The sequence below is a fragment of the Macaca nemestrina genome, chromosome 14 (genome assembly GCF_043159975.1).
Source record: "Macaca nemestrina isolate mMacNem1 chromosome 14, mMacNem.hap1, whole genome shotgun sequence".
Classification (NCBI taxonomy): Eukaryota; Metazoa; Chordata; class Mammalia; order Primates; family Cercopithecidae; genus Macaca; species Macaca nemestrina.
The window spans coordinates 42,972,401-42,997,663 of NC_092138.1; the positions used below are offsets into that span (position 1 = coordinate 42,972,401).

Genomic DNA, 25,263 nt, shown 5'->3' on the forward strand with positions numbered 1-25,263 from the left:
TGAAAGCTATTTTACCTGTAGTGACTGATGGCAAAATGGGTTGGCAGGTTTCTGTCCACCAATAGCTACACAGTGATGAAGAGCTACACAGTGATTGTGGCTAGAGTACAGTAATTATGAAATCACTTGTAAACAAATCTACCCTGTGCAAATTTAACGTTCAGTGGGATACACAAATACATGAAAGATCATTCACAGATGATTATGGGATTGCATAAGCAGGAGATTCTGTCTAGAGAATAAATTTCGAGAAAATGTCATTTATTTGGCTTCTAAGGGGCTCCACTAGAGATCACCGATGATTAATCTGAATTATGATGCCACATTCCTTTTAATAATTTGTGTATTTTGTGATTAAAATGAATACTAATAATTAACCATCTAGATACCTAGAGATACTGATAAATCCTACTTCTGTGTATATTCAACAGACCTCAAAAGTCTTTATTAAACATGGTGGAAGGGATTTCCAGGATAACTCAATTTCTGAGAAAGCAAAACAAACTTTTAACAAGTCTTCTGAGATTTGAAAAATCACTGTCTTTGCTCATACAGACAACTTGGCCCTTGATACATTAGATTCCAAGTTGAACACTGTTTGGATATGCCTACCTTGCCCTTTGTGTTCGCTTACCCTTGATCTGTTTATAATGCTCTGTACCATAAAGACTACAGGGTTGCCTGCTTTCCGAATGGCTTCCACAGCTTGTTCATGGCTTGCATCTCTGAGGTCCATTCCATCCACCTGCAATGGAAGGCCTCAGCTTAACATTTCAAGAATCTATAGAACAACAAAAAAATGTGTGGATATGGAGTTTTAGGGGTACTTGGTTAGACTCCTAGAAAATCTGTTTTAATATCAAAAATAATTGAGACTACATGTGAAGCTGCAGAACATTCTGTCTGTCCAGCAGACTTGTGGTCCCTTGCTTTGGACACATATCTCTGTCTCCAATAATTAGTTCAAGTCATAATTAGTTGAAATGAAGGCTCTGCTTCTTCATTCCTTACATTGCTCAGCTGCTCCTTCAAATTAAAAAATCAGTATCATTAACGAAATAATATGAGCGAACTATCTAGCAGCACTGTCTTCATCATGAAAGTCACCGTACTAATTTTCTTCTAATACATTATAGGGTGGTTTGGGAAGTAAGGGGTGATGCCTTGTGTAATTCTCTCTGTACAAGGAAACTTGAAGTTCAAAACAAAATTCTGATATCCAGAAAAATCAGATAATGGTAAGGTTAGTTTTGCAAAAGAGTCCTTACAGTAGATATGACAGGAGCTGGAAGCTAAGAAACTGTGTTTATTTGTTAGTAATTCTTACATAGTTTGACAATGAAAGTTATCTTGTAAATTTTGTTGATCATGGCTTGCCTGAGTAATGATCAACTCAGCTTACACACTTTATGAATAAGAAGGAAAATAGTGTAAAAGGCCAAATGCTAATCCTATCAGAAAACTATAGGATGTTAGTGTCATTTTATCATTTCCAATTACCATGTTATGATACATACAACAAAAGAGTAAACCCACAGTGGACACAATTCTAGAAAAGAACATTATTAGATCTTTGCACAGAACATTACCACCTTTAAAAGAATTATATAGATTTAAATAAAAACCTCCCTCAGGTTGATAATTAGATGACAATATTTTTTTCAGTGCATATTAAAATAGCTTCTAACTTTTTTGTAGAACAAAAGTCAGTATTCACGTCTACCATATGTCTACTACATATTCCATTCATGGAAAAATTTAACAGGATGTTAATTATCTTTCCTCAAGTCCAAAGCATTCCATTCTCAGAATGGAATGATTTGCAGATCTGCACTCACCTAGTCTACATACATTCTGAGAAACTCTTAGTAGAGGCACGCTTTAGAATCCTTGGGATTACAGAGGACTGAGGCTTCCTACATACTAGAAAAGCCCTTGCAATATGGCACAAATCATTGCTAAATTGCATACGGTATTTTAAAATGCATAAAAAAGTTCTTTCTTTTCCATTTTAAAGGGGAGTTTTAACTTTTTAAATATATTTAAACAACATTTGAGAGCAAATTATGACCTTTCCTGTCTATAAAAAAAAAATCTCTTCTTCTATTTAGGTCAAAGGTATTTAATAGTGAGGTATGTGTAAAATAAACTTCTTAGTGATAATCCAAAATGTGAAATTTTAGGTAGTGTCCTACATAAAGGAGTTTGTTAAAACGGTTCTAAGATATCATCTAATGAAAGAATGCAGGAGAGAGAAAAAGCCTATCATTCTTCCTTATAAATGGTCATCAAAAAAAGGACTTAGTCCCTGTTTTCTCTCAGGTCCCAATCTTCTTCCATCTAAGGCTCTCAAAGACAGTCAGTCAATGAAGGAATCAATCAATCAATCATCAAAATGTTCATTTTAAAGTCATGGTTGATATGTTATAATCTTCTTCTGAACAATTAAAGTATTCCAATGTGTAAGTTATATGGGTTTAGAAAATGAGAGTCACTTGTATAAAGTAAATATAATGGTCATTACAGTGTTAATAAAATTATCTTTATTTAGAAGTTGTCTGTTTTAGTCTACTCTGTAAATCCTGAAAACTCAGAAAATCTGGGTCAGGTACTCCTTTCTCTATCCTTCTAAATAAAATTATGCTTATCCCGATCAAATAATTTATCACACTGTTCTGAAGTGACTTGATTACTTGTCAAGTCTGTCCCACTTGGCAGGCAGGCACAGTGCCTTGTTTACTGTGGGATGCCCAGAGCCTGTTATAGCACCTGGAATGCAACAGCTGTTCCAGGAGTATTTGTTGAGTAAATGAGTGAGTGACTTATGAGAGGAGAGTCTATTTAAAATATTGAACTTTGCTTTGAATTAAGAGATTACACACAACTTGACATGCTTCTAACACGTAACAAAATACACATACATGTGCACACACATGCACACAGGCACACACATAGAGCCTTCACTGATGAACACAGCACTGAAAAGGAGCGAGATCCTGGCTTTGACTAAGAAAGATTTACATGAAAGGTAACTGAGGTCTCAGCATTAAATATTTTACGAAAACAGACTCACTTGGGGAAAAAAAAACACACACACACACTCATCCAACAAAGTTTATCTGCAATGAAATGATAATAATAAAGTATTTCTTGAAATACAACCTCATTAATAACTTAATTATATCTACATTTTGTGTGTGTACATATACATACATTGTATGTCTATATAATCTTAATTCAAATTTTTTCCCTGAGAATTGTGCTTTGTTCTTTCAAACAGAACATAATTATTTTACCTTGGAGCCAATTTTTTTAAATGGTTGGCTTCATCTCCAAACACCAGTCTCCATATCAAAACATATAATCTGTCATTATATACATAAGAGAAAATTATGTATGAAAATAAACAAAAAGAAATAATTTAACCACACACATATTTTACTCGAATGCTGGGTTGAGTAACTAGTATGAAGATGACAATTCCCTTGGTACAAAGGATGGAGCAGGTGAAAAATTTTAGCACAGAAAGCTCACTGGAGGGTACCTCTACGATTCTATCTCCAGGTTTCAAGGTTCCATTTTTGCCAGCTGGACTATCTTCCAGAACATGTTTGATGAAAATGCCCCTCATCACTTCTCCGTTGCTTAGACGACTCCCCATCCCTCGTCCACCAACAATGCTGATGCCTAAGGATTTGCTTGGTTCTCTCCAGAGTTCCACCCTAAAAAATAAATAAAATTTTCAACTCTTAGAAAAATCGTAAGGGTAAAGCTTCATGATACTGGATTTGGCAATGGTTTCTTATATATAACACCAAATGCACAGAGAACAAAAGAAAAAATAGATAAAATGTACTTTATCAAAATTAAAAACTTTTGTTCATTAACGATACTCTCAACAGAAAGGAAAAAAGTATTTGCTAATCACATATCTGATAAGGGATTCATATGCTGAATACAAAGGGAATTTCTAAAACTCAACAACAACAAAAAAAACAAGTGGTATAAAACACAGGCAGGTGTCTTGAATATATATATATATATATATATATATATGACCAATAAGTACATGAAAAGATGTTTAACATCACTAAATATTATGGAAATACAAATAAAAAGCACAATAAGATACCATCTCACATCCAACAGGATAGCTACTACCTACTAAAAAAAATCACACACACACAGAAATTAATAAGGATGCAGAGCATTTGGAACCCTTGTGTACTGTTGGTAGAAATGTAAAATGGTGCAGCTGCTATGGAAAAGAGTATATAGGTTCCTCAAAAAATTAAAAATAGAATTATCATATGATTCAGCAATTCCACTTGTGGGTATTATAACCAAAGAATTTAAAGCAGGATCTCAAAGAAATACTTATACACCCATGTTCACAATAGCCAAGACGTAGAAGCAAACCAATTATCTATCAAGAAATGAGTAGATAAAATACTATACACATTCAGTGAAATATTATTCAGCCTTAAAAGAGAAGGAAATTCTGAAACATACCATAATATGAATAAACCTTGAAGACATTATGCTAAGTGAAGTAAGCCATCTAAGTAAAATAAAGGACAAATGTCATTTAATTTCACTCATATAAGGTACCTAAAGGTACCAAATTCATAGAGGCAGAAAGTAGAAAGGTGGTTGCCTGGGATGGGAAGAGAGAAGAAAGGGGAGTTGTTGCTTAATGGGTATAGAATTACAGTTTTGCAAGCTGAAAAAAGTTCTGTAGATAGACGGTGGTGGTGATTGCAGAGCAATGTCAATGTACTTAATGCCACTGAACTGTACATGTAAAAATGGTTAAGACAGCTTAAAACAATAATAAAAATATTTTAACAAAATGAAATAAAATGTCATATGTTAATTTTTACAAATATTACTTTGCTCAATTTATTAAGGTTTTACTAGTAGTAAAACAAGATAGTTTACCTTCTCAATTATGTGTCTTGTAGAATCTAATAATATATTAATGTCTTTCTGAAAATAATTTGTTATAAGTAAAACTGGACTCATACTCCAGGCTGTAGCACATACCAGTGTAAAAGGATGATTTTACTGGATCTTAGTATTACATATATTAAGCAATCAAAAAATTCAGCTACTGCTAAACAGATAGTAGCTTCTAACCTTAGCAACCAAATCAAAGGAAAGAACGCTCCTCGACACACTCTGTCAGAAAGTCACCTCTGTAGAAGAAGTCATTCTTGCCAAGGCAGACGTGGTCACTAACAGTCAGGACATGAAGAGCAGTGACTGACAAAATCCTACAGGATATGATTTTCTCACTATCTCCCCAACCTCCCCTGCTGATATGATTTGGCTGTGTCCTCACCCAGATCTCAATTTAAATTGTAGCTCCCACAATTTCCACATATTGTTGGTGGGAGCCGGTGGGAGGTAACTGAATCATGGGGGCAGGCCTTTCCTGTACTATTCTCATGATAGTGAATAAGTCTCACAAGACCTGATGGTTTTATAAAGGGGAGTTTCCCTGCACAAGCTCTCTTCTCTTGTCCGCCACCATGTGAGATGTGCTTTTCACCTTCTACCACGATTATGAGGCCTCCCAAGCCACGTGGAACTGTGTGTCCATTAAACCTCTTTCTTTTGTAAATTGCCTAGTCTCAGATATGCCTTTATCAGCAGCATGAAAACGGACTTAATACACCTGCAGTGGGCTCTGTACTTTTCTCTCTCCACTCTAGCTACCACATCATCTCCTCACTATTCCTTAAGTTCATCTGGCATGCTCCCCACTTGGGGCCTTGGGGCTTGCTAATTCCTCTGCCTTGAATACATTTCCCATACCCACAAAATAAAGACAGGAACTCATATGTAATAACCGCAAATAGCTATAAAAACTATGAGTATATTTAAAGCACATGCATCTTGTGAAAAGGCAGGATGTAAGAAAGAGTAAGGTGATTTGCAGTGAGGTCTTTGGCCGAGATGAGTCAGAGCTCAGGTTGTTGGAGGAAAACAGACCAAACAGAACTTTAAGGAGATGATGAGGCCCTGCAATCTGCTCCATGCTGCACAAAGGAAGACAATGTTGGACATTAAGTAGGATAAGATAGCACTGTCAAACACGTTTTCAACACTGACATTTAAGGAGCTCCTAGAGAAGAGAAAAGGTTGAAGTAAGGACCCCTGCAAAATGACTGAGGTAAGAAGAGGCTGGGGATGAAAGAGTACCACAGAGAGGAGAGGACGGGAACCAGGTGAAATGAAAGCAGATGCTGAGGCACATCTTCCTTTGGCCAGTAACTCTTTTTTTTTTTTGACTGCAAATCTATAACTCTAGAAACTCTACCTGTTTAGTTTGAAAGGATCTTACCATGATCCTTGATCTTATAAAATCTTTGTTAATAAACTAGTTAAAATCCTATTCATTGTTTTCTCTTACTCCAGAAATTCTGTAACAGAAAAGAACCAACATCCACCATCCTTCCCTGTTTTTGTTTGTTTGTTTTTGTTTTTGTTTTGAGACAGGGTCTCATTCTGCAGCCCAGGCTGGAGTGCAGTGGCATGATCATAGTTCACTGCAGCCTTGACTTCCAATCTCAAAGTCCTGGGCTCAGGAACTCCTAAGCTCAAGTAATCTTCCCGTCTCAGCCTCCCTAGGCGCTGAGATTACGGGCATGAGCCACTAAAACTGTTCCTTCCCTGTTTTCTTGAAGCTGTTCCTAAGGCAAAATGGCAAAGGAGTTAGTAAGTTTAGCCATTGCACATATAGTACATTTTACATATAGTAAGTTCAGCCACAAGTGTACATATTTAACAATCCAGAATACATAGGTAGGACTCCTTAACTCTTTTCTTAAAAATAAAAAAAATAAAAAAAAAGAAGGAAGGAAAGAAAATGTCTCCAAGGGCTCTTCGTGTTTGGTGCAAATTAGAAAGTGATTCTTACGACTTCTTGAGTAATACAAAAAAACATAAGTAACAGCAAATGTTTATTAAGGGTTTTACCATGTCTTCAGTATTATTCTCTAAGTAAGTTACATATACTTTCATTTAATTTTCATGTCATACCTATAAGGTAGACATTCTTACTGGCCCCATTTTACAAAGAGAAGAGACACAGAGAGGTTAAGTAACCTTTGGATAATAGCACCTTAGGTCTCATAGGGTTTGGCACAGATAGCAAAATACTTTCCCTGGAAGTAAAGGTTGTAAATCCTTAAAACAATGAAGACGATAATCAAAGACAGAACTGCCAAAATGACACAGCAGTGAGAAACCAAACTCATTATTCACTGAACAGAGAACAGAAACACAGTGAAAGAAAAAGGAGGCCTAGAAAAGAAACAACTACAGAATATGTTTGCTTCAGAGATCATTATGTAGGGGGGAAAAAAATGGCAGCCTATTTGAGATTTACATATAGGTTTAAAAAGAATGAAATTCAGGAAGACAGAGCTGTTAAACACAGCTCTGAGGCCAGATTGCCTGAGATGTAAACTGAGACTCTGGGTGCCACTCCTGCTCTTTTGCTACTTAATGATTATGTGACACAGAGCATTTACTTAGTCTCTGTGTTACTTTTCTCAGCTGTGAAATACAGCCAACAAGAGTCTCTGAACAGAGTTTCTGTGAGGATTAATTAATACATGTAGAGTCCAAAACCAAAGCTTTGGCACATAATAAGCAACCAATAAATCTTTTATTACTCGTTATGATAGTGGTGGTGGTGGTGGTGATGAAGGTGATGATTACTGTGGTAATGAAAGCAAGATATGAAACTGAAACTCAATCCATATAACAAATGACCAAATGTTCACCATACCTGATCAATCCTGTTATACCTAGTACACCTTGTTTATTTAGAAAAGGGGCCATTTTCCACCCATTAGATTGATAAAAAACTTTTAAAAAAATGATCATATGATGTGGTAACAAGAATGTGGGGAAAAGGGAACACTCATATACTGGAAATAGAAATAAAAATTGGTATAGTGGCCAGGTGCGGTGGCTCATGCCTGTAATCCCAGCATGTTGGAAGGCTGAGGTGGGTGGATCACAGGTCAAGAAATCGAGATCATCCTGGCCAACATGGTGAAACCCCATCTCTACTAAAAATACAAAAATTAGCTGGATGTGGTGGTGTGCACCTGTAGTTCCACCTACTCGTGAGGCTGAGGCAGGAGAATCGCTTGAACCCAGGAGGAGGAGGTTGCAGTGAGTCAAGATCATGCCAGTGCACTCCAGCCTGGCAACAGAGGAAGACTCCGTCTCAAAAAAAAAAAAAAAAAAAAAAAAAAAAATTGATATAGCAATCTTAAAAAACAATCTGACAACTGAAAGTAAAAAATGCATATAAACTTACAGGCCAGCAATTCCAATTCCACTTCTGGATATATTCCCTAGATAAATTTTCGTGTGTAAGTATAAAGAAATAAATATATTTACTGCACAGAATTATTATAATAGCAAATAACTATTAACTAATATGAATCTGACAATTAATAAACCATGGTATATTCATATATTGAAATGCAACACAACAACTAAATTGAATGAATTAGATCTTTAAGGTATCAAGCTTGACAGATTTACAAAACGTAAGAATTGAGAGAAAAATTAAGCAAAATGGAAAATACATGTAGTAGTATAATATCAATTGTGTAAAATGAAAATCACATGCAAAATAAAATATAACCTATTTTATAATATTAAAATTTATATTTTGCTAAAAAGAATTCTCTAGTTTCAAACAAATTAAATTTTTGTTGATTTCATGAATGACTGTCCCATTACATTTCCAATGCTATGAAGCATGTTAACAACACTAACTCCTAATTTATTAAAAGCTCTGGTTATTCCATTAAGCTTTCTTCTCATGCTCTATGAACTTCCCCTAGAAGTAGCTTAGTGCATCTAGGGTAAGCACTACATTAGTGAGTACAGAGTACCTTCTTAGAAGGATATTTGGAAACTTTGGACATATTCTTCATGTAAGGTTGTTAGCACTTTTAGAGCTATCTTAGGATTGCATGAAGGTTAAAAGCATAAAAATTTTCCAGTCCAGAAGTTATGTTCTTCTTTCTCATAAGAAAATTTCAGGATTCCTGTGTCAAAGGCTTTCTCTCTGTTTAGGTACCAGTGACAAATATTTTATCAATATAGACAAAGCCAACCACTGACTCACTATGTGTCAGGCACTCTGCTAAGGATTTTAGACGACACTGAATTTTCCCCCAAATACAAAAGATTCTATTATTAACCTCGTTTTACAGATAAAGTAGCAGAGACCTAGCAGAAATTGGGAAACTTGTCTTAGAAAGTACCAGAGCCAAAGTTCTAACATGGCTCTTACTGACACCAACCATTTTGCATACTGCCTTCTGTTTAATCCATTTTCATGCTACTGATAAAGAAATACCCGAGACTGGGCAATTTACAGAAGAAGGAGGTTTATTGGACTTATAGTTCCACATGGCCAGGGAAGCCTCACAATCATGGCAGAAGGCAAGAAGGAGCAAGTTACAGCTTAAGTGGACGAGAGCAGGCAAATAAAAGAGCTTGTGCAGGGCAACTCCCATTTTTAAAACTATCAGGTCTCGTGAGGCCCATTTACTATCAGGAGAACAGCATGGGAAAGACCCACCCCCATAATTCAATCACCTCCCACAGGGCCCCTCCCACAACATGTGGGAATTATGGGAGCTACAAGATGAGATTTGGGTGGGGACACAGAGCCAAACTATATCACCTTCTAAAATCTACTTTTCCTCTTATAATATTGTTTCTAAAACTGACCAACCCATCTTTTTTTCTTGTGATTACTGTCCTCCTAAAAAATTCAAGTTTATCACTGTGACTACCTGCTACAAAACAGTTTCATTTAACTTATTTCCACCTCTAACCACAAATAAATATGACACTTAACACCTCAGAATATATTTTCTGCCACAGATCTAGCACTTATACCCTGTTCTCAATGTAGGCAGCAGTATAGAGAGCTTGATGGGAGTTTTTAAGTGAGCTAAGTGACTTCTGAAGAAACTGAAATAAGAAACTCATTTTAGATGGCTGAAAATCCATGCTGCTTCTTTGAAAGCAACATAAAATAATGTTTTTTATATTTTAAAAATATTTAAATGTGATGGCTACAGGTTATCACTGGTGGGCAGGGGAAATCATTAAATTGTACTGGCATTTATGAATATTACATATTCTTCTCTTGAGCATTTTATTTATTCACTATGTAACAAATATTAATGTTTACTAAACACAAAGCACCATCGTGATGGTGACCTTGAGTTTGGGGTGGATGTCCACTGATTACCTGTGTTTTACTCTAAATGTGAAATATCTTGTGTTCTTAAATTGTTTCATGTGTCTCTACATCTTGCCCAGCCAAGTACATTAGAGGTTTCTTGAGGCAGGATTTGCATCTTCTACTTACCTCCTTGTTATTCACAAAATCACTGGCTTTAAGTCTAGGTCCATAATCAGGACTCAGTAAATTCCTATTAAACTAAAATTGATTTTACTCAGTATAAACACATCAACATGCTTTAGTGATACACGTGATACATCTAAGTATATTTGAGGATGTCATCTTATCTATTATACATGAAACTGGTCCTAGACAGATTATGACTTAGGATAAACTCGGCCTACGGTAACAAGACTACAAGGGTACTTTTACACACACACACACACATACACACACATGTTTTGATATATGTTTGCCTATATAGTTTCTACAAATGCTAGGTAAAATTTAAATGAATACTTTTTGGTATACCTAAGATCAAACTCTACAGAATGTAATCCATTCCAACTATCTATGCATAATTTTCTTTAATTTAGTTCCTACTATGTGCCAGATCTCTCCATATATGTTAGTTTTAACCCTGTGTGATACACATTATTCTCTCCACTGTACACATGAAAAAAATGATGGGTTAGAAGTATTAAACAACTCACCCGATGTGACAAGCAGCAAGTTGTAATCCAGCACTTGAAACCACACCTGCTTATCTTTAAACCCTATATATCCATTGAGTGGGCTGAAGACAGAAAAAGTCCTTACCGCCTGGGCTGATTCCAATTGCTATATGCTGTGTTTTGAAGTTCACTTTCTTCGCCCTCTCCCTCTTCTCGCTCTGGTAATTCTGGGATGTCTCTGGTTAAAGAATTACACAATGAGTACCCCAAAATCCTAGTAAAAACATGCAAGATTATATGTACTCTACTATTGATTTAGCTAAAAATGCAGGACTGCTTTATATTTTCACCGTACACGGCCTTAAGTATAAAATATTTTTACATTGGGGGAAAGAAAAACCTAACCAAACAAAATTAAAACCTTGCTTTAGAATCAACCTACCATAGCGTAGAACTGAACACTAAGACTCTTGTCTAGTCTGTTTTTTCCCTGATGAGACATGGGAGCATAAAGGAAAGGAATGGGAAAATAGGATAAATACCAGGTTTGTAAAGAAAACTCATTGAACAAGCATTTCTTAAATTCCTATAATGTGCAAGAAGCTAGAAGTACTATGTAGGTTTTAAGCATGTATGCACAGCCCTGAACCCTGTCCTGAATGAATTTCTCGTCAAGTTTGCCAAGAGTTTAGTATTTCTGCTTCCTAAGGATGGACCAACGATTTTCTTTCCATTTTCAAAAAATTAAGTGAAATGCTTGTGGTCCAGCTTCACCCCATCCAGAGGAACCTGGCACAGAATACTTCTTAAGGGAAGCAGTTTACAACGTATCTGTGTTCAAGGTCACTCTTCCACTTCTGTAGCAATTTAGATTTTGCCAAATGCCAGGCATGTAACAAAATGTGCCCAGTCTACTGATTGACTGTAAAGAAAACTGTACAATAATAACAATATCAAGACATATTTTGTTAGTCCAATGGAATACTCTGTATCAATAAATGATGCTGTGAGGACAACAGAGAATGGTTAAACTGATTATAGCCTGTGCCTCGCTGTGGTAAAAATTGGATTGCTAAAGAAACATGTCCACATATAAAGGAAAGGCGGCTATAAAAATTCTGATTCAACAAATGTTTTCAGTCGATATTTACAGAAATTGAAGAATTAAAAGAAAGTATGTAAAATTACAGCCATTCTCCCCTGACAGGAATACTGAACTCTCTCAAATGATATAATATTTAGAATTCAAGATCAGAAGTCAGCTAATCCAGTCATCCATCTGAGCTTTAATGCGCTTTGCAACATTTCTGGCAAGCAAATATCCAGGCTCTCCCAGAACATCTCATTCTTTCTTAGACCTGAATGTTAAGTTTTTGTTTTTAAGCTACTAGAGTAAAATCTATTTGCTATTGGTCCTACCCATTGGTTTTGTGTTTGAATTTCCCTCCTGTGCAATTAAAGAATAAAGCTCTGAATGAGGCTAGGGTTCCCAGAGTCTAAGTCTGACTAGGGTAGGAATGGCGGGAAGAGCCCCAAGAGGGAGATCCTAAAAACGATGTCAAAGAGTTGACAGAGAAATATTAAAAGTGAAATCTTCATCCAGAGGATGCAAGGCAGAGAGGTTAAAAACTAGCACTAACCTTCTGGAAATACAACGGGAAAGAATATGATGAAGAAAGCTGACTTAGAAGACAGACAAGAATTATAACTTAGAAACAGTCCTTAAAATACTCAGTGACAGCTAGGGGATGTGGGGAGGTCCTCAGCCCTAAGGCCTAAGCAGTGGGAGCTATTCAGAAACAGTGTAGCCAAATTGCATCTTGCTTCTTCCTTTTTAGGTACAAGAAGATGAATATCCTGAATAATCCAATACAAGGACCCCGCTCTCTTCAGATGATTCTATAATCTTGAATCCTTTCGCAAACCCCATATATGCTCCTCTACATGTGTTGATTATTGTTTACTCATCTTAGGGTGTGGTTTCAGGGACTCCAGTGTCATGTCTTCCTGCATGCACTCAGCCAAGAAAGAAGTCAATCAACTGCTTTTCCACTGTCTTAAACCACTGAATACCAACAAAATTTTTATCAACTATAATAAGTAGATCTCTTTATATCTGCAAATATGTACCAGGTAAAGTAACTGGCAGAAAGTCACATGGTGAGAAAGATACATGATGAGAAAAACAGTATAGGTGAGATTTGGATCGAGGGCAACTTACCATAAAACCTGAGTTCTTAACTTCCATGCTATATGGTCACATATTTTTATATGGTGCATGCTTCGTAGACTTCTGCAATTCCTTCCTTGCATCCAATGGTAAGAACATGGATTATGTTTACATTCTACACTTGGCTCTGGCATTTATTAGCTGTGGGAAAGTTACTTAACCTTTCCCTGCTGTAGATTGTTCCACCAAAAATGCATATCTAGTTGCTCTATTTTAAGCATTCTGATATCCATAGAAAATACACTTTCTCTGCAGTGAAGCAGCTAGTCATAGCATAGGACAATCCAGGCTATTCTCTTTTCTGTGCTTGGAGGAAGCACAGTGCTCAAAGTGGCTTTCTTTCTAATAACTTTTGAGTATTTTAAGGCCCTAGAACTTAACAAGACTCAGATGTTAGCTGGTGTATTCTTTAAGTCAGTCATTTGATACAACATTTCAGAGAGACATTGAAATAATTTGTTTTACCAGTTTGATAGGAAGCACTGGGAAACTATAATCAACTCATGTCATTAACCCAATAGTGGAAATCCTGGAATGTGGCTGAGCTTTATACAGTGTAAAAGTAAATATAGTTGTCTCCTCTATCCCTCGTATCCTTGAGTCCATCATCCATGGATTAAACCAAAAGCAGACCAAAAATATTTGGGGAAAAAATAGATGGTTGCATCTGTACCAAACGTGCACTTTTCTTTTTCTTGTCATTATTTAAAAATATACATATAACAACAACTTACATAGCCTTTACATTGTATCAGGTATTATAAGGAATCTAGAGATGATTTAAAGTATATGGGAGAATGTGTGTAGGTTACGTGCAAATACTACATCATTTTATACAAGGGATTGAGCACCCGTGGATTCTGATCCGTGGAGAGTATTGAAACCAATCCCCAACAGATAATGAGGGACAATTATATCCTTTCCCCATAATATTCATGAGGCCCCAAGGACCATGCCATTCCTTCCCTTTATTAAACAAATAACATACCTTCCCCTTCCCTGACACTTTCTGTATTCTGTAGTCATCTGTAATGTGCAGAGGAAGCAGTGAAGCAAGATCACAATGAATGTAAGGTCACTGGAGACCGTGGTGTTCTGGGATGTTCTCACATCCACTAAAGAATGGTAGAACTCGGCTGGGCATGGTGGCTCACGTTTATAATCCCAGCACTTTGGGAGGCCAAGGCGGGTGAATCACCTGAGATCAGGAGTTCAAGACCAGCCTGGCCAACATGGTGAAACCCCATCTCAACTAAAAATACAAAAAAATAGCTGGGCATGGTGGTGGGCACCTGTAATCCCAGCTTCTCAGGAGGCTGAGGCAGGAGAATCACTTGAACCCGGGAGGCAGAGGTCACAATGAGCCAAGATCGCGCCATTGCACTCCAGCATGGGCAACAAGAGTGAAACTCCGCCTCACACACACACACAAAAGAATGGTAGAACTCTTCTGAGAAGACCTCAGAGTGCTTGCAAGGCCATTTCTGCTCTACCACATGCTTACAAGAAATTTGGTAGTCAGTTGCCAGCACAACTGAAAAACACAGGTCCACAACTGAGAGTGTAGAATGGTACATTCGTCATGGAAAAGTGATTTGACATTATTTCTCTCCCTGATCTTGACTCAGTCAGCAGCAGCATCAAAACCCAGTTCCTCCCTTTCCTAAGAAAAAAGAAAATGTTCCCTTTATTATTTAAAGGCTCTTAATACATTGTATATCAAGTGCCTTTAAAAAGCCAAACACTGTTTCCTAACATGCATACATGCTAACAGGTTCAGCTCAACATTCTCCAAAAGAGCAAGAAAATTACAAACAAAAAATGTTCTGGTCTAGGCATGGTGGTGCATGCCTCTGAATCCCAGTACTTTGGGAGGACGAGGTGGGCAGATTGCTTAAGCTCATAAGTTTGAGACCAGCCTGAGCAACATGGCGAAACCCCATCTCTACAAAAAACACAAAATTAGCCTGACGTGGTGGCACATGCCTATAATCCCAGCTACCTGGGAGGCTGAGGTGGGAGGATCCATGAACCCAGCAGGTAGAGGCTGCAATGAACTGTAATGGCACAACTGTACTCTAGCCTGAGCAACAGAGTGAGGCTCTGTCTCAAAAAAAAAAAAAGAAGTTTCTGAATTTGTATGCTTGTTAATAAAAGAATAAGTAACATTTCTGAAGAAGTTTGATAATATTTATGAAAGAATAAGAAACATCATACAATTTCTTCTGTTCTAAGAAATTAATGAAATAATACTCCTTTGGGACAAATTATCAAAAATCAACATGTTAAAAGTGATACATTGTGCAGTAGAATTAAATATTAATTTATTAATTTGAATATCTGTTTCTCAAATTTTCCATACTATATAATAATTGCTTATATAACTGAAGGAAAGGGAAGAAGAAAAGGATTCAGACCTTTTCTTTGCTCTAATCCTCCCTGACTCTGAATTCCAAATTCTCTACAACTTGCTGTATCATTCATCGCATTTGATTTAATGTTTCACTTACCTGCCAGTGTATGAAGAAAAAATATCCAATGCCATTATTTTTCCAGATTGTTGTCCCAAGCTTATTTTGAACTCTTCCAAATGTTCTGCAGGCACATAAGTAATTCTGGAAGAAACCAGAATCCATGGAAGTGAAGGGAAATAATATTTTGCCTGTTAGGAAAAGCTTCTAAAATAAAGGAAACAAATCATATTGTCCTTTTCTCCCTACTTTTTCACACAGCTCATTTAATCAGTATATTCAGCAGAGAATCCAAACTTCAATAGGATAGAGTGTTCTATAGGGAAGAATAACAACAGAAACTAAGTTTTTAAATGCTGCTGATTCACTATGTGTTTACCAATCAACAGGCAGGGAAGGAAAACAATTATTTATATTGTAAAATGAAAAGGCTAACAACAATTTTTTTAATATTAGGAAGATCTACAAATCCCTAGAATAACAATTGTCAGTAATAACATTAATTTTGCCCAAAGATTTCTGGGATCTCTAGCAGAAACAAATTAGGTATACTCTATTAAAATACTGAATATCACAAATTACTTTGCATCTTTCTATAATACATAATTAATTCTAGAGATTAACAAGCATTATCAACAATTATGTTAGCTCTATTAAGTTATGAACTCTCAAGTCTGAAGTATGAGACTAAACCATTTGAGTTTATGGAAAGACTTACTAATTTGTAGCAATTTTAAAAAATTCACTCTGGTCTCAAAGAAAAGTCTACTATTTACACGTGAATGGCCATCTACTAATTCAACAAGTACTGACTGAATGCCTATTATGTGGAAGACACTGAGCCAAATGCTGACTCTTGCTGTAATGTTCAGAAACTGATACATAAAAATTCAAGTTTACTGCTTTCCTGTAAGGCTTCTTACATAGTGGACACACTTTTTAAAGCAAGCTGTTTCAAGATCTTCAAGTTAATGAATAGTAACATAAGAGAAATACAGTATCTGAACTCAATACAGCATGTTTGTGCAACTAAAAATTAGAAATCACAAAGAGGTATTAAATCATCTGTCCATAATTTAGCTGTTAAAATAATAAGTATACAAAACCTCAGCACTGGAGGGCAAAGGTAAAAAGATTGTCTTTTATGTTATAATGAAATAAAAAATTAAACCAGTGTCATAATTTACTGAATGAGTAGTATACATAATTTCAAACATATTGGTTATTCTATAGAAAGCATTCACTCATTTACTTCAAAGTGTGAGGTCACTTGGGTTTGGAGTCGGAAGACACAGTTCTGCTACCATACAGAGTGTCATGGGGTAAATCACCACTGCTGAACCTCCATACCCTCTACCACAAAAAGGATGCCACTTTCGTGATGCTACTGTAAGCTGAGAAGCACAATCCAAATAGAAGTGAGTGCTCTCACAGGTCATCAGCTCTCCTGGTCATACTGATCACTCGGGCAGAATACACGGAGCCTTTGGGAATCTCTTCATGACACTTTTACCTCAAAGGTCAAAAAATGAAGCAGAAAGTACAGATCAATGGATTTAAGACTAGGCTGGCTGAAAAAGTTGCATTCTAATTCTGGCCCTATTTAATTTATTCATCTATAAAGACACCTTCTCTAAGATGCTACAAAAATATATTGAATAGCAAATTTGCTTTTATCCCTTCAAACAATACATTATGTCAGGACAGAAGTCTGATTATATTTTAAACAATGAAAAAATAAAATAAAGATAAACATGAAACCTAAAATATGAAAAGGCTATTGAAGAAGACTGGTATTATTCCTGAAGATTCAGTAAAACTCATATAAATAAAACATAAGTTTAAAAAGCCAGGAAAAGGTCAGGGAAAAAAGGCAGGATAGAATAGCAAAAATAATAGCAATCAGTACAAAGTCTTTAATTTTTTTATTGGTTTGAGAAAGAAGGTAAAGATGTTTCTTCCCAAACAATGTTAAAAATGAGTTTTTCTTTATATTTGTTCAAAGTTGTTTTTTCTTTTGAGGAGCGGAGGCATTTACAAATATTTTTCTGATACTTTGCGTAGTAGTGAGAAAGAGTAGAGACGGCAGTTTTCCTAACTATTTAGCCACTACAGAGTGAGGCCACCAGAACAAGCATCCCACAATGCAACAGAACATGCAGAGCCATGCTACCACAAGCCTGGTCACAGGATCATACAAAACCTCCGAATGGCCAGCACAAATGCCAAAGCTAAATCACGAGATGCAAAAACACACTGAAAATGCTTATTTGAGAGTTGAATTAAAAATTCAAACTAACTTTTGGTTACACATGGACTAACTTTTGGTTACACATGGACTAGAAGAAAAAAGAATACCATTAGTGATGCTGAAATGCGATATGGCTATTAATGCAGAGACTATTCCTGCACGTGCAGACAGGATCGTTCCCTTACAAAGGAGCTTGAAAGCTTCATAATTGGAAAATATGATTTTCAAGAGTTCACAATCATCAGTACAATGTGAAAACGTAACAATCTCATAGCTCTGTTGGATTTTATGTTCTTATTTAAATAAAGAAAACAATCCAAAATGTATATACGAAATCCATATCTGGATCTATCCTTGCATTGGGACATTACAAAAGCACAAAATTGTTTTCACAGACAAGTTGTAACACACAGCCATAATGAGCTTTTGAATCACTGATACTCACACATAAAAGGGGGCTCGATCGTCAGCAGGTGCTGCAGAAAATCTAGAATGTGAAGCATACGCCGCGGCATCTTTTTACAATGGTGTTAACAAATGTCAATGTCTTGTGCTGAATGTGAGATGCATACATATGTAGTTAAAAGTGGGTGCTCCTGGTTGTTTTTTTTTCCCCTTTCCACTTCCCTCCCATCTACACCTCCCCCAGAAAAGCATCTGCTCTTTACTAGTGTCTATAGCAGTGATTATTAACAAGCATGAAAAAATGTAACTGCAATCAATCTTTTATTCCTTGATCAGGAATTCATCCCACACTTTAGGTTAAGGCAGGTGAATTCTGATTCAGCTCAGTAATTATCTGGCAGATGTTATAAGCAGCTGCTGCTAAGCACAAAACCCTGGCTATTATTACAGAAATATAAGAGCTCCTGGCAAGGTGGAGTGAGAAGTGAAACAGAATGCATTCTGGTGAGGCTTCGCATCTGGTTTTCCATAGAAAATAATGAAACCTGGATCTTAAACTGGCTGTTCTTGAACTCTTGAAACTCAAATTATCTACCCATGCATGCATGAACACACACACACAAAAGTTCCTAGCTATCTATCGTAAATGGCAAAAAAGAAATCCAGTGCATTGTCTCAACAAGCAATGCTTTCCCTAAAAACCAATCAGTTATGTAACTGAACCACAGTCTCTTTTTTTAAAGTCCCTACAATACACCCCTCCACCACCACCCAGATTAAGCTAGGTTCACAAAGAAAAATAATGAGAAAGAGATGTGGATGGAGCCTAGATCCAGGTAATGAGCACAAAGCTTAATGGGCCCGAGGCAATGTTATGGTTCCATTCAGAGTAATGGAAGGACTAAATGTTCCTTTTGGGAAGATTATTCACATTGCTTTCAAGGTAATTCTAAACCTTTTGCTTCACAAAACAAGTGGTAAGAGAGGGACAGGGCCAAAAACACTTCATGCAAAATGCACAGAACATGCTGCTCAGCCCTGGTCAACCTAAATGGCTCTTTGTGTTTTAAAATCTAACATATTTTTGTTTCTAAAAAAGCATTATGTAAGGATGATTTTAGTTTATTTTTATCATTACTCAATGAGTTAAGCTATGACCATTTGAATCAGAGCATCTTTAAGGCATGTGAGAAGAAATCAATGTGTTTTGAATATCTGCGTGTGTGTTTACCTATATGAGAGCAAGACTGACTGAATGAATGAATGGATGATTGATTTCCAGAGGATGGAAGGTTGTATGATTTTCTTCTTTTTAAAATAATTTAAGGTTCTATAGTACATTTTGCCTCCTGAGATCCTAAAGCAAGTACTTATGAAGCTAGCTCTCTAGATATCTTTGATAGTCATAATAAAGCTTCTGCCCACATGACAGGGTAAATTCTGCTGAATTGGTGGGAGAGGGGAAACGGAAACACAAAACAAAAAAATAAGGAAAGGGGAAAAAAGACTTTGAGACTGAAAATGTACCTCAAAAGTTTTCTAGAGTTGACCAGATGCATGACTTATGCTAAACTGGTGTCACAATCGTCTTATTTTTTAACCACTCTTAAAGTTCTGCAGTACATTAGAACTGAGGGGTAGGGCTAGTACCAAGTACTAATTCTGGTGATCAGAATGCCAAAAAGTGGGCAACAGAGCAGTATCAGCACACACAGCATAAATGTACATCATGGCACAATAAATCAGATGAACGGTTACTAGGTCGTCTGCATTTTATACTACATCTAATCCACGTAAACTAAAACCCCTGCAATAAATACATAGTCTCCATGTGATCTATGCCATGGAACACTGGCCATAAGTGGTAAGGAAAACACTTGAAGTTTCTCTTTTCTTATGATAAAAGGACTGACATTTTTAATGAGGTTCACTTGTACTCCAATTATTATAAGGCAATTAAGGAAGTGTAACATGATCTGATGATCTGTTCAACTGTAAATAAAAGTCAAAAAAGCATACAAAAATATGAAAGCCTATTAGTGAGGATTTTGCCTAAAAATAATGCTTCTTTTATATAAGACAGAGGAATCTGTTCCAAATGGTATATACTTTTCTCCTTTTTATTGACCACAGAATGAAAAACAGTCTGTACAGCTTTTGTTACCTAAGACCTAGCAATACATACTTTGCAAAAGGACTGGTAATAGAGAATGTAGTCAGTAAAATAACATTAATACAAAAAAGTCCCCCATACTAGTAATCATTACATCGATTTTAGGTAAACAATCTTTCCCTGAGCTCTTATTTTATGATGTTATCCCTCATACATTAAAAACAAATATTCAAAGATTAATGCTAGAGGAAAACGTCACATTGATGAAGTGTCACAATAAAGTAATGAGCTGATTTTTATGTTGGCTCGAGGAATGTTTAGTGACTTAAAAACCAAACCACATAAATGATGTGCTTTTAGTACATTATGGGATTACTGGAAATTTTAAGCACTTCCTGACAAAATATCCTCCATGACCTACTAACAGACCATACCAATATACTGGTCTATCCCCTGGGGTCATGAGGTAGCTCAAGAAAGGGTAAGTTTTGGGTCAGATGGACACTGTTTTATCTGGTCTTTTGCATGCATGGCCCTTAAAGAACTGTCTTAGTTCTAGGATTCACACAGGTCAATTAGGTAGGCTACAATTCCTTATAATGGAGCCAATCCAAACATCTTTCCAAGATCCCAAAAGTGGGCCCTCTTGCTCTGTGAGAATCATTGCATCCCCAACTTCTATGGTTGTTGTAGAAATCACTGGAGAAGTATAATTAAAAATACAAAGCAACGTTTCCAAATTTTTAATATTGCTATAGTCTCCAAGAAACTATACTTACAATCGAGAACTACTCAAAAACAGTCAATTTCTTGAGTGATTTATGTTTAAAAAAATGTGAAAACATTTGTATCTCAAACAGAAGTGTATACTGAAAAAGAATTCTGGTTAATTGAAATTCCTGAATTTCCCAAGCCAAACTGGGCTCCAAATGATACTTACTTTATGTCAGGGCCAATGAGAGAATGTCTTCTCAACATAGCTCGTGCCTGGGCATTGGTTACACTGATGGTAGACTCTTCATTAATGGACAAGATGCAGTCCCCAATGGCAATCCGGCCATCTCGACTAATGGCACCTCCATGAATAATGCTTCGAACAATCATCCCCAAGCCATCTTTATTAGCACTAACTGTCATTCCTACAGGAAAAGAGAAATGCAAATATAATTAAATACATGATTTTCCAATTCATTTGAATTTGAATTTAATAATTTCTATGATTTATATATTAAAAAATACGAGTAACATTTTAGTCAATAAAAAGCACAGCAAAAACAGGAAAAATGTTTCTAACAAAAAATATTAAAAAGTGTTTCTAACAAAAAATATTTTTAAGTAAATTTGTAAATGTTTGTGAAATTGTATATAGTCAATACATTATAAATCAAACAGGTCTACATTGTGGAATGAATGTAATTTAGACCATGTGATGTGCTGACCCCTTGAATAGAAAGGTCTCTCAGGGAAAGTACTATGATAGCATCAAATCAGTTTTACAATATTAGATCATCTCTTACACATAAAAGAGAATAAAAGGACTACAAAAGGAAAACTCATTCTATAAATTAAGCAATTATCCGCTATTACCTTATTCCTTTATCACTTGTTCATTCAAGATCTATTTACTATATGGCTAATATGTGCCAAGTACTATGTTGGTTGCTTAGGATAAAAGCATAGCACAGAATTCCTAACATCAAGAAGCCTGTATTGAAGTCTTCACACCTGGAGCCTATCACAGTGGTGTCCGAAAGCATAGTAGTTTGTTGAAATGAATTTATGTGAACTTAATCTATTTCCATTTTATCTTTGAACTTCAATAAGCTTCTAATTTGGATATTAAATTGCTCTCTTTTCATGTCCCCTGGGTATCTCACAGAAAATGCAATCTTAGCATGCATAAAATTGAACCTGCAATTTTTCATCTTACTTTATTTCACCATTTTTCTTCCCTTTTTTGGTAAATTGCACTACCACACTACCCTCCATTATTCAAAGTAGAAATATTGGGGTCTTTCTTGATGCATACCTCTCTCTTATCCCCTGTATTTAATCCAACACCAAATCCTGTCATTTCTATCCTCAAAATTTATCTTGAATCCATTTATCTACATTTTTCCATTTAGATACTAACTCTAGACTAAGTCAACACCTTCTCTTGCCTGACTTTTTGCAAAAGCCTCCTTCCTAACTGGTCACCTGCCTTCCATGATTATCTCCTACAATGCATACTTCCCTCAGAAGACAGAGAGGTCATTACAAAAAAAGACAAGTAATATCCTATCAGTCCCTTGGTTGCAACTCTTCAATGGTTTCCTGTTATAGTAACACACAACACACTTGCTCAGCACAGTCTATAGGCCAGGGGTACACTGGCCTTTGCAGTGTGAATCCTTGCACTGTGTTATGTCCTTCTTGGTTCCCTGAGTTCTAGCAACAAATACATCTCATCTCTGTCCATTTTGAAGTCTTTGCCTGACACCTTCTTTCGGCAGCTCTTGCATAGCTAACTTCCTCTCACTCTTCAATATCAGTTCCTCAAAAAGTCCTTCTCAACAGACTCTATCTGAATTAATGTTCACTCCTCACTCTATCCTCACTCTATTCGTTGAAAAATATAAAATCTTAAAAATTATATTTGAAACTTTGCAAAAATAATGTAAGTTCACTTAAAATGAAGTGTTGAAAGTTTCTTCCAAAACAAAATTATATAATTAAACAAGCTATGGAGAGATATAAAGCTACCAGGGTATTTATAAAAACTTTTCTTTGACAGTTGTCACAAATTCCTTTTTAGGTTTTCATATATTTAAAAAAATGATGTCTTTCCAAATATTAATTCTACTCATACCAAATCAGATATGATATTTCAAACATTTTAAAAAATGATTCTGATTATGTTTCTAGCCTAACATCTCATATGTGGATATGGGCAATCCAGGCTCCTACTTATTTTTTTCTGATAGAAATAAAACATTTTTAAAGGTACTTAAAACATTCTGTTAAGACGCATACTAACGATTTTTCAGTGTATTGTTAAGAATACACCTCTGCTTACCATAAAACAATAAGATATCATTTAGGAGAGAAAAAAGGCTGGATCTGAAATTTTTCAAAAGGTACTCTATTTTGTACTGTTAAAGCCAGCCTTCCCAGCAATATCCACAATACAACTGTACTTTGGTAAAATAAAAATGTGTCAGCACAAAGTAAAATTTAACTCAGTGGATCACACTGGGAATCTAACTCATTGTCTTTTTCTCATTAGCATCATGCAGACTACAATAAGGCAAGACACAGACATGAAATCTGTCATGAGCTATGGCCGACATGATCTCTGAATTCACTTTTAATAGCATATTTAACTCATGACTCTCAGCTATTATGCTGTCAGGTCACATCAACCATGTAAACCAGGAGGTCAACATCAGTTAGCTGAGTTTATATTTTCCTTTCACCAAACGACAATTTTCAACGTTCAATAACTTGGAGGTAATCTCCAATAACTAGATTTTGGTTGTAACTTGTAAGATCTTTCCATTTTATTCGTGGAAGAAGTATGAAAGAATATCCCAAATCCCAAATCGTGTGCTTTGGAAATAGAGAACCGGTTACGAATCTGAATTATTCCACCACTTCCAATCAGCACAAGCTTGGGCAACTGACTTAACCTCACACAGAGCCTCAGTTTACTTATCTCTAAAAAGGGATGACATTTGCTCTTATGGTTGTTTAAAGAATTAAGTGAGAAACACATATGTATAGTAACTTTCAAAATACCTGACACAAAGTGTACAACAAAATTTAGTCACAAAACTAAAAACAAAACTCATAAAATATGTTTAAAATGCATCTCTCTCCCAAACCAAGGTTACATTGCTCCCTAAAGACTAAATGTAAATATTAATTCAGCTTCAAAATGAAGCTTGTTATTACAACAATCATAATGTGCCCTTGGGTAACTCAAGTATTGAATGTATTGTATGGTATATGTGAAAATCAGAGACAGACAGGTTTGAGTTCTGACTCTATCTCTTTAAAGGTTGAGTAATTTCAGAGAAATTCCTGAGTCTGTCTATGTTTCTGTATCTAATCAGTGAAGGGAAGATAAGACTTCCTTTCTTTTCCCCTGAAGAACCTTGTTTTTTACCTTCAAGTCCAAACACCACATCATTAACCAAGGGACCACAGACTTACGAAAAAGCATCAAGATTAGAATTTTTTAAAGGTCACTATATGCATGTGTACATTTATTAATGTATCTGTATTTCTGTATACAACATTTTCATTCTAATTTTAACAAAATTCAAAAACCCAAATGATTCATGAAATCAAAACAATGGATTATGACAGATTTACAGAAACCTGCCATTTATTAAAACTTCTTCTGGTTATCACAAGACAAAGAAACAAATTATCCACAAAGCTAAAACTGCAAACAACTGCTTATAGCTGATTAAGGGGAGACTATGAATCTAAGAAAATGAGCTCACTGATAGACCCCTTCATAACATACTTTTCCACCAGTACAAACCCAGCCTCTATTTAGACTGCCTAAAATACTATTTATCACACTTCTTGTTACTTCAAGTTATACAGCCAACACCTTCCTACACTAAAGCTTTATTGAATGCTTTATTTTAATATTTACACAGATTTTTCAAGATTCCTTTACATTTAGTTATTCGAAGTGCTATAGAAATCTGAACATTGAGCATCACCTGTCAAATGAGATAACAGAGTAATGTTCTTGCCTTGGCATGCAGTAAATTTTAACTCCAAAATGCCAGAGGAACCTCACTGGGTCCCAGGAAATCAAAAAGGCAGGGAGAAAGCCCTATAAACATATTGGGCATATCAATAATGGAAATGAAGCAGAAAA

The 25,263-nt window shown here is 35.9% G+C and overlaps 1 protein-coding gene across 24 annotated transcripts in view; it reads right to left on the minus strand.

The window, feature by feature from the left end:
- The window catches only part of LOC105489102 (multiple PDZ domain crumbs cell polarity complex component), a 175,392-nt gene that overhangs the window by 43,134 nt on the left and 106,995 nt on the right, over positions 1 to 25,263 (minus strand). For 18 of the 24 annotated variants that reach the window (XM_071077781.1, XM_071077778.1, XM_011753787.3 and 15 more), the window contains 5 exons: positions 21,322 to 21,520; positions 15,652 to 15,756; positions 11,057 to 11,149; positions 3,545 to 3,722; positions 635 to 745 (listed from right to left, as the gene is read on the minus strand). In XM_071077781.1, coding sequence (XP_070933882.1) covers positions 635 to 745; positions 3,545 to 3,722; positions 11,057 to 11,149; positions 15,652 to 15,756; positions 21,322 to 21,520 — 686 coding nt within the window. The remainder of the gene's footprint in view (positions 1 to 634; positions 746 to 3,544; positions 3,723 to 11,056; positions 11,150 to 15,651; positions 15,757 to 21,321; positions 21,521 to 25,263) is intronic. The other 6 variants (XM_071077786.1, XM_071077783.1, XM_071077785.1 and 3 more) reach the window with 1 other exon arrangement.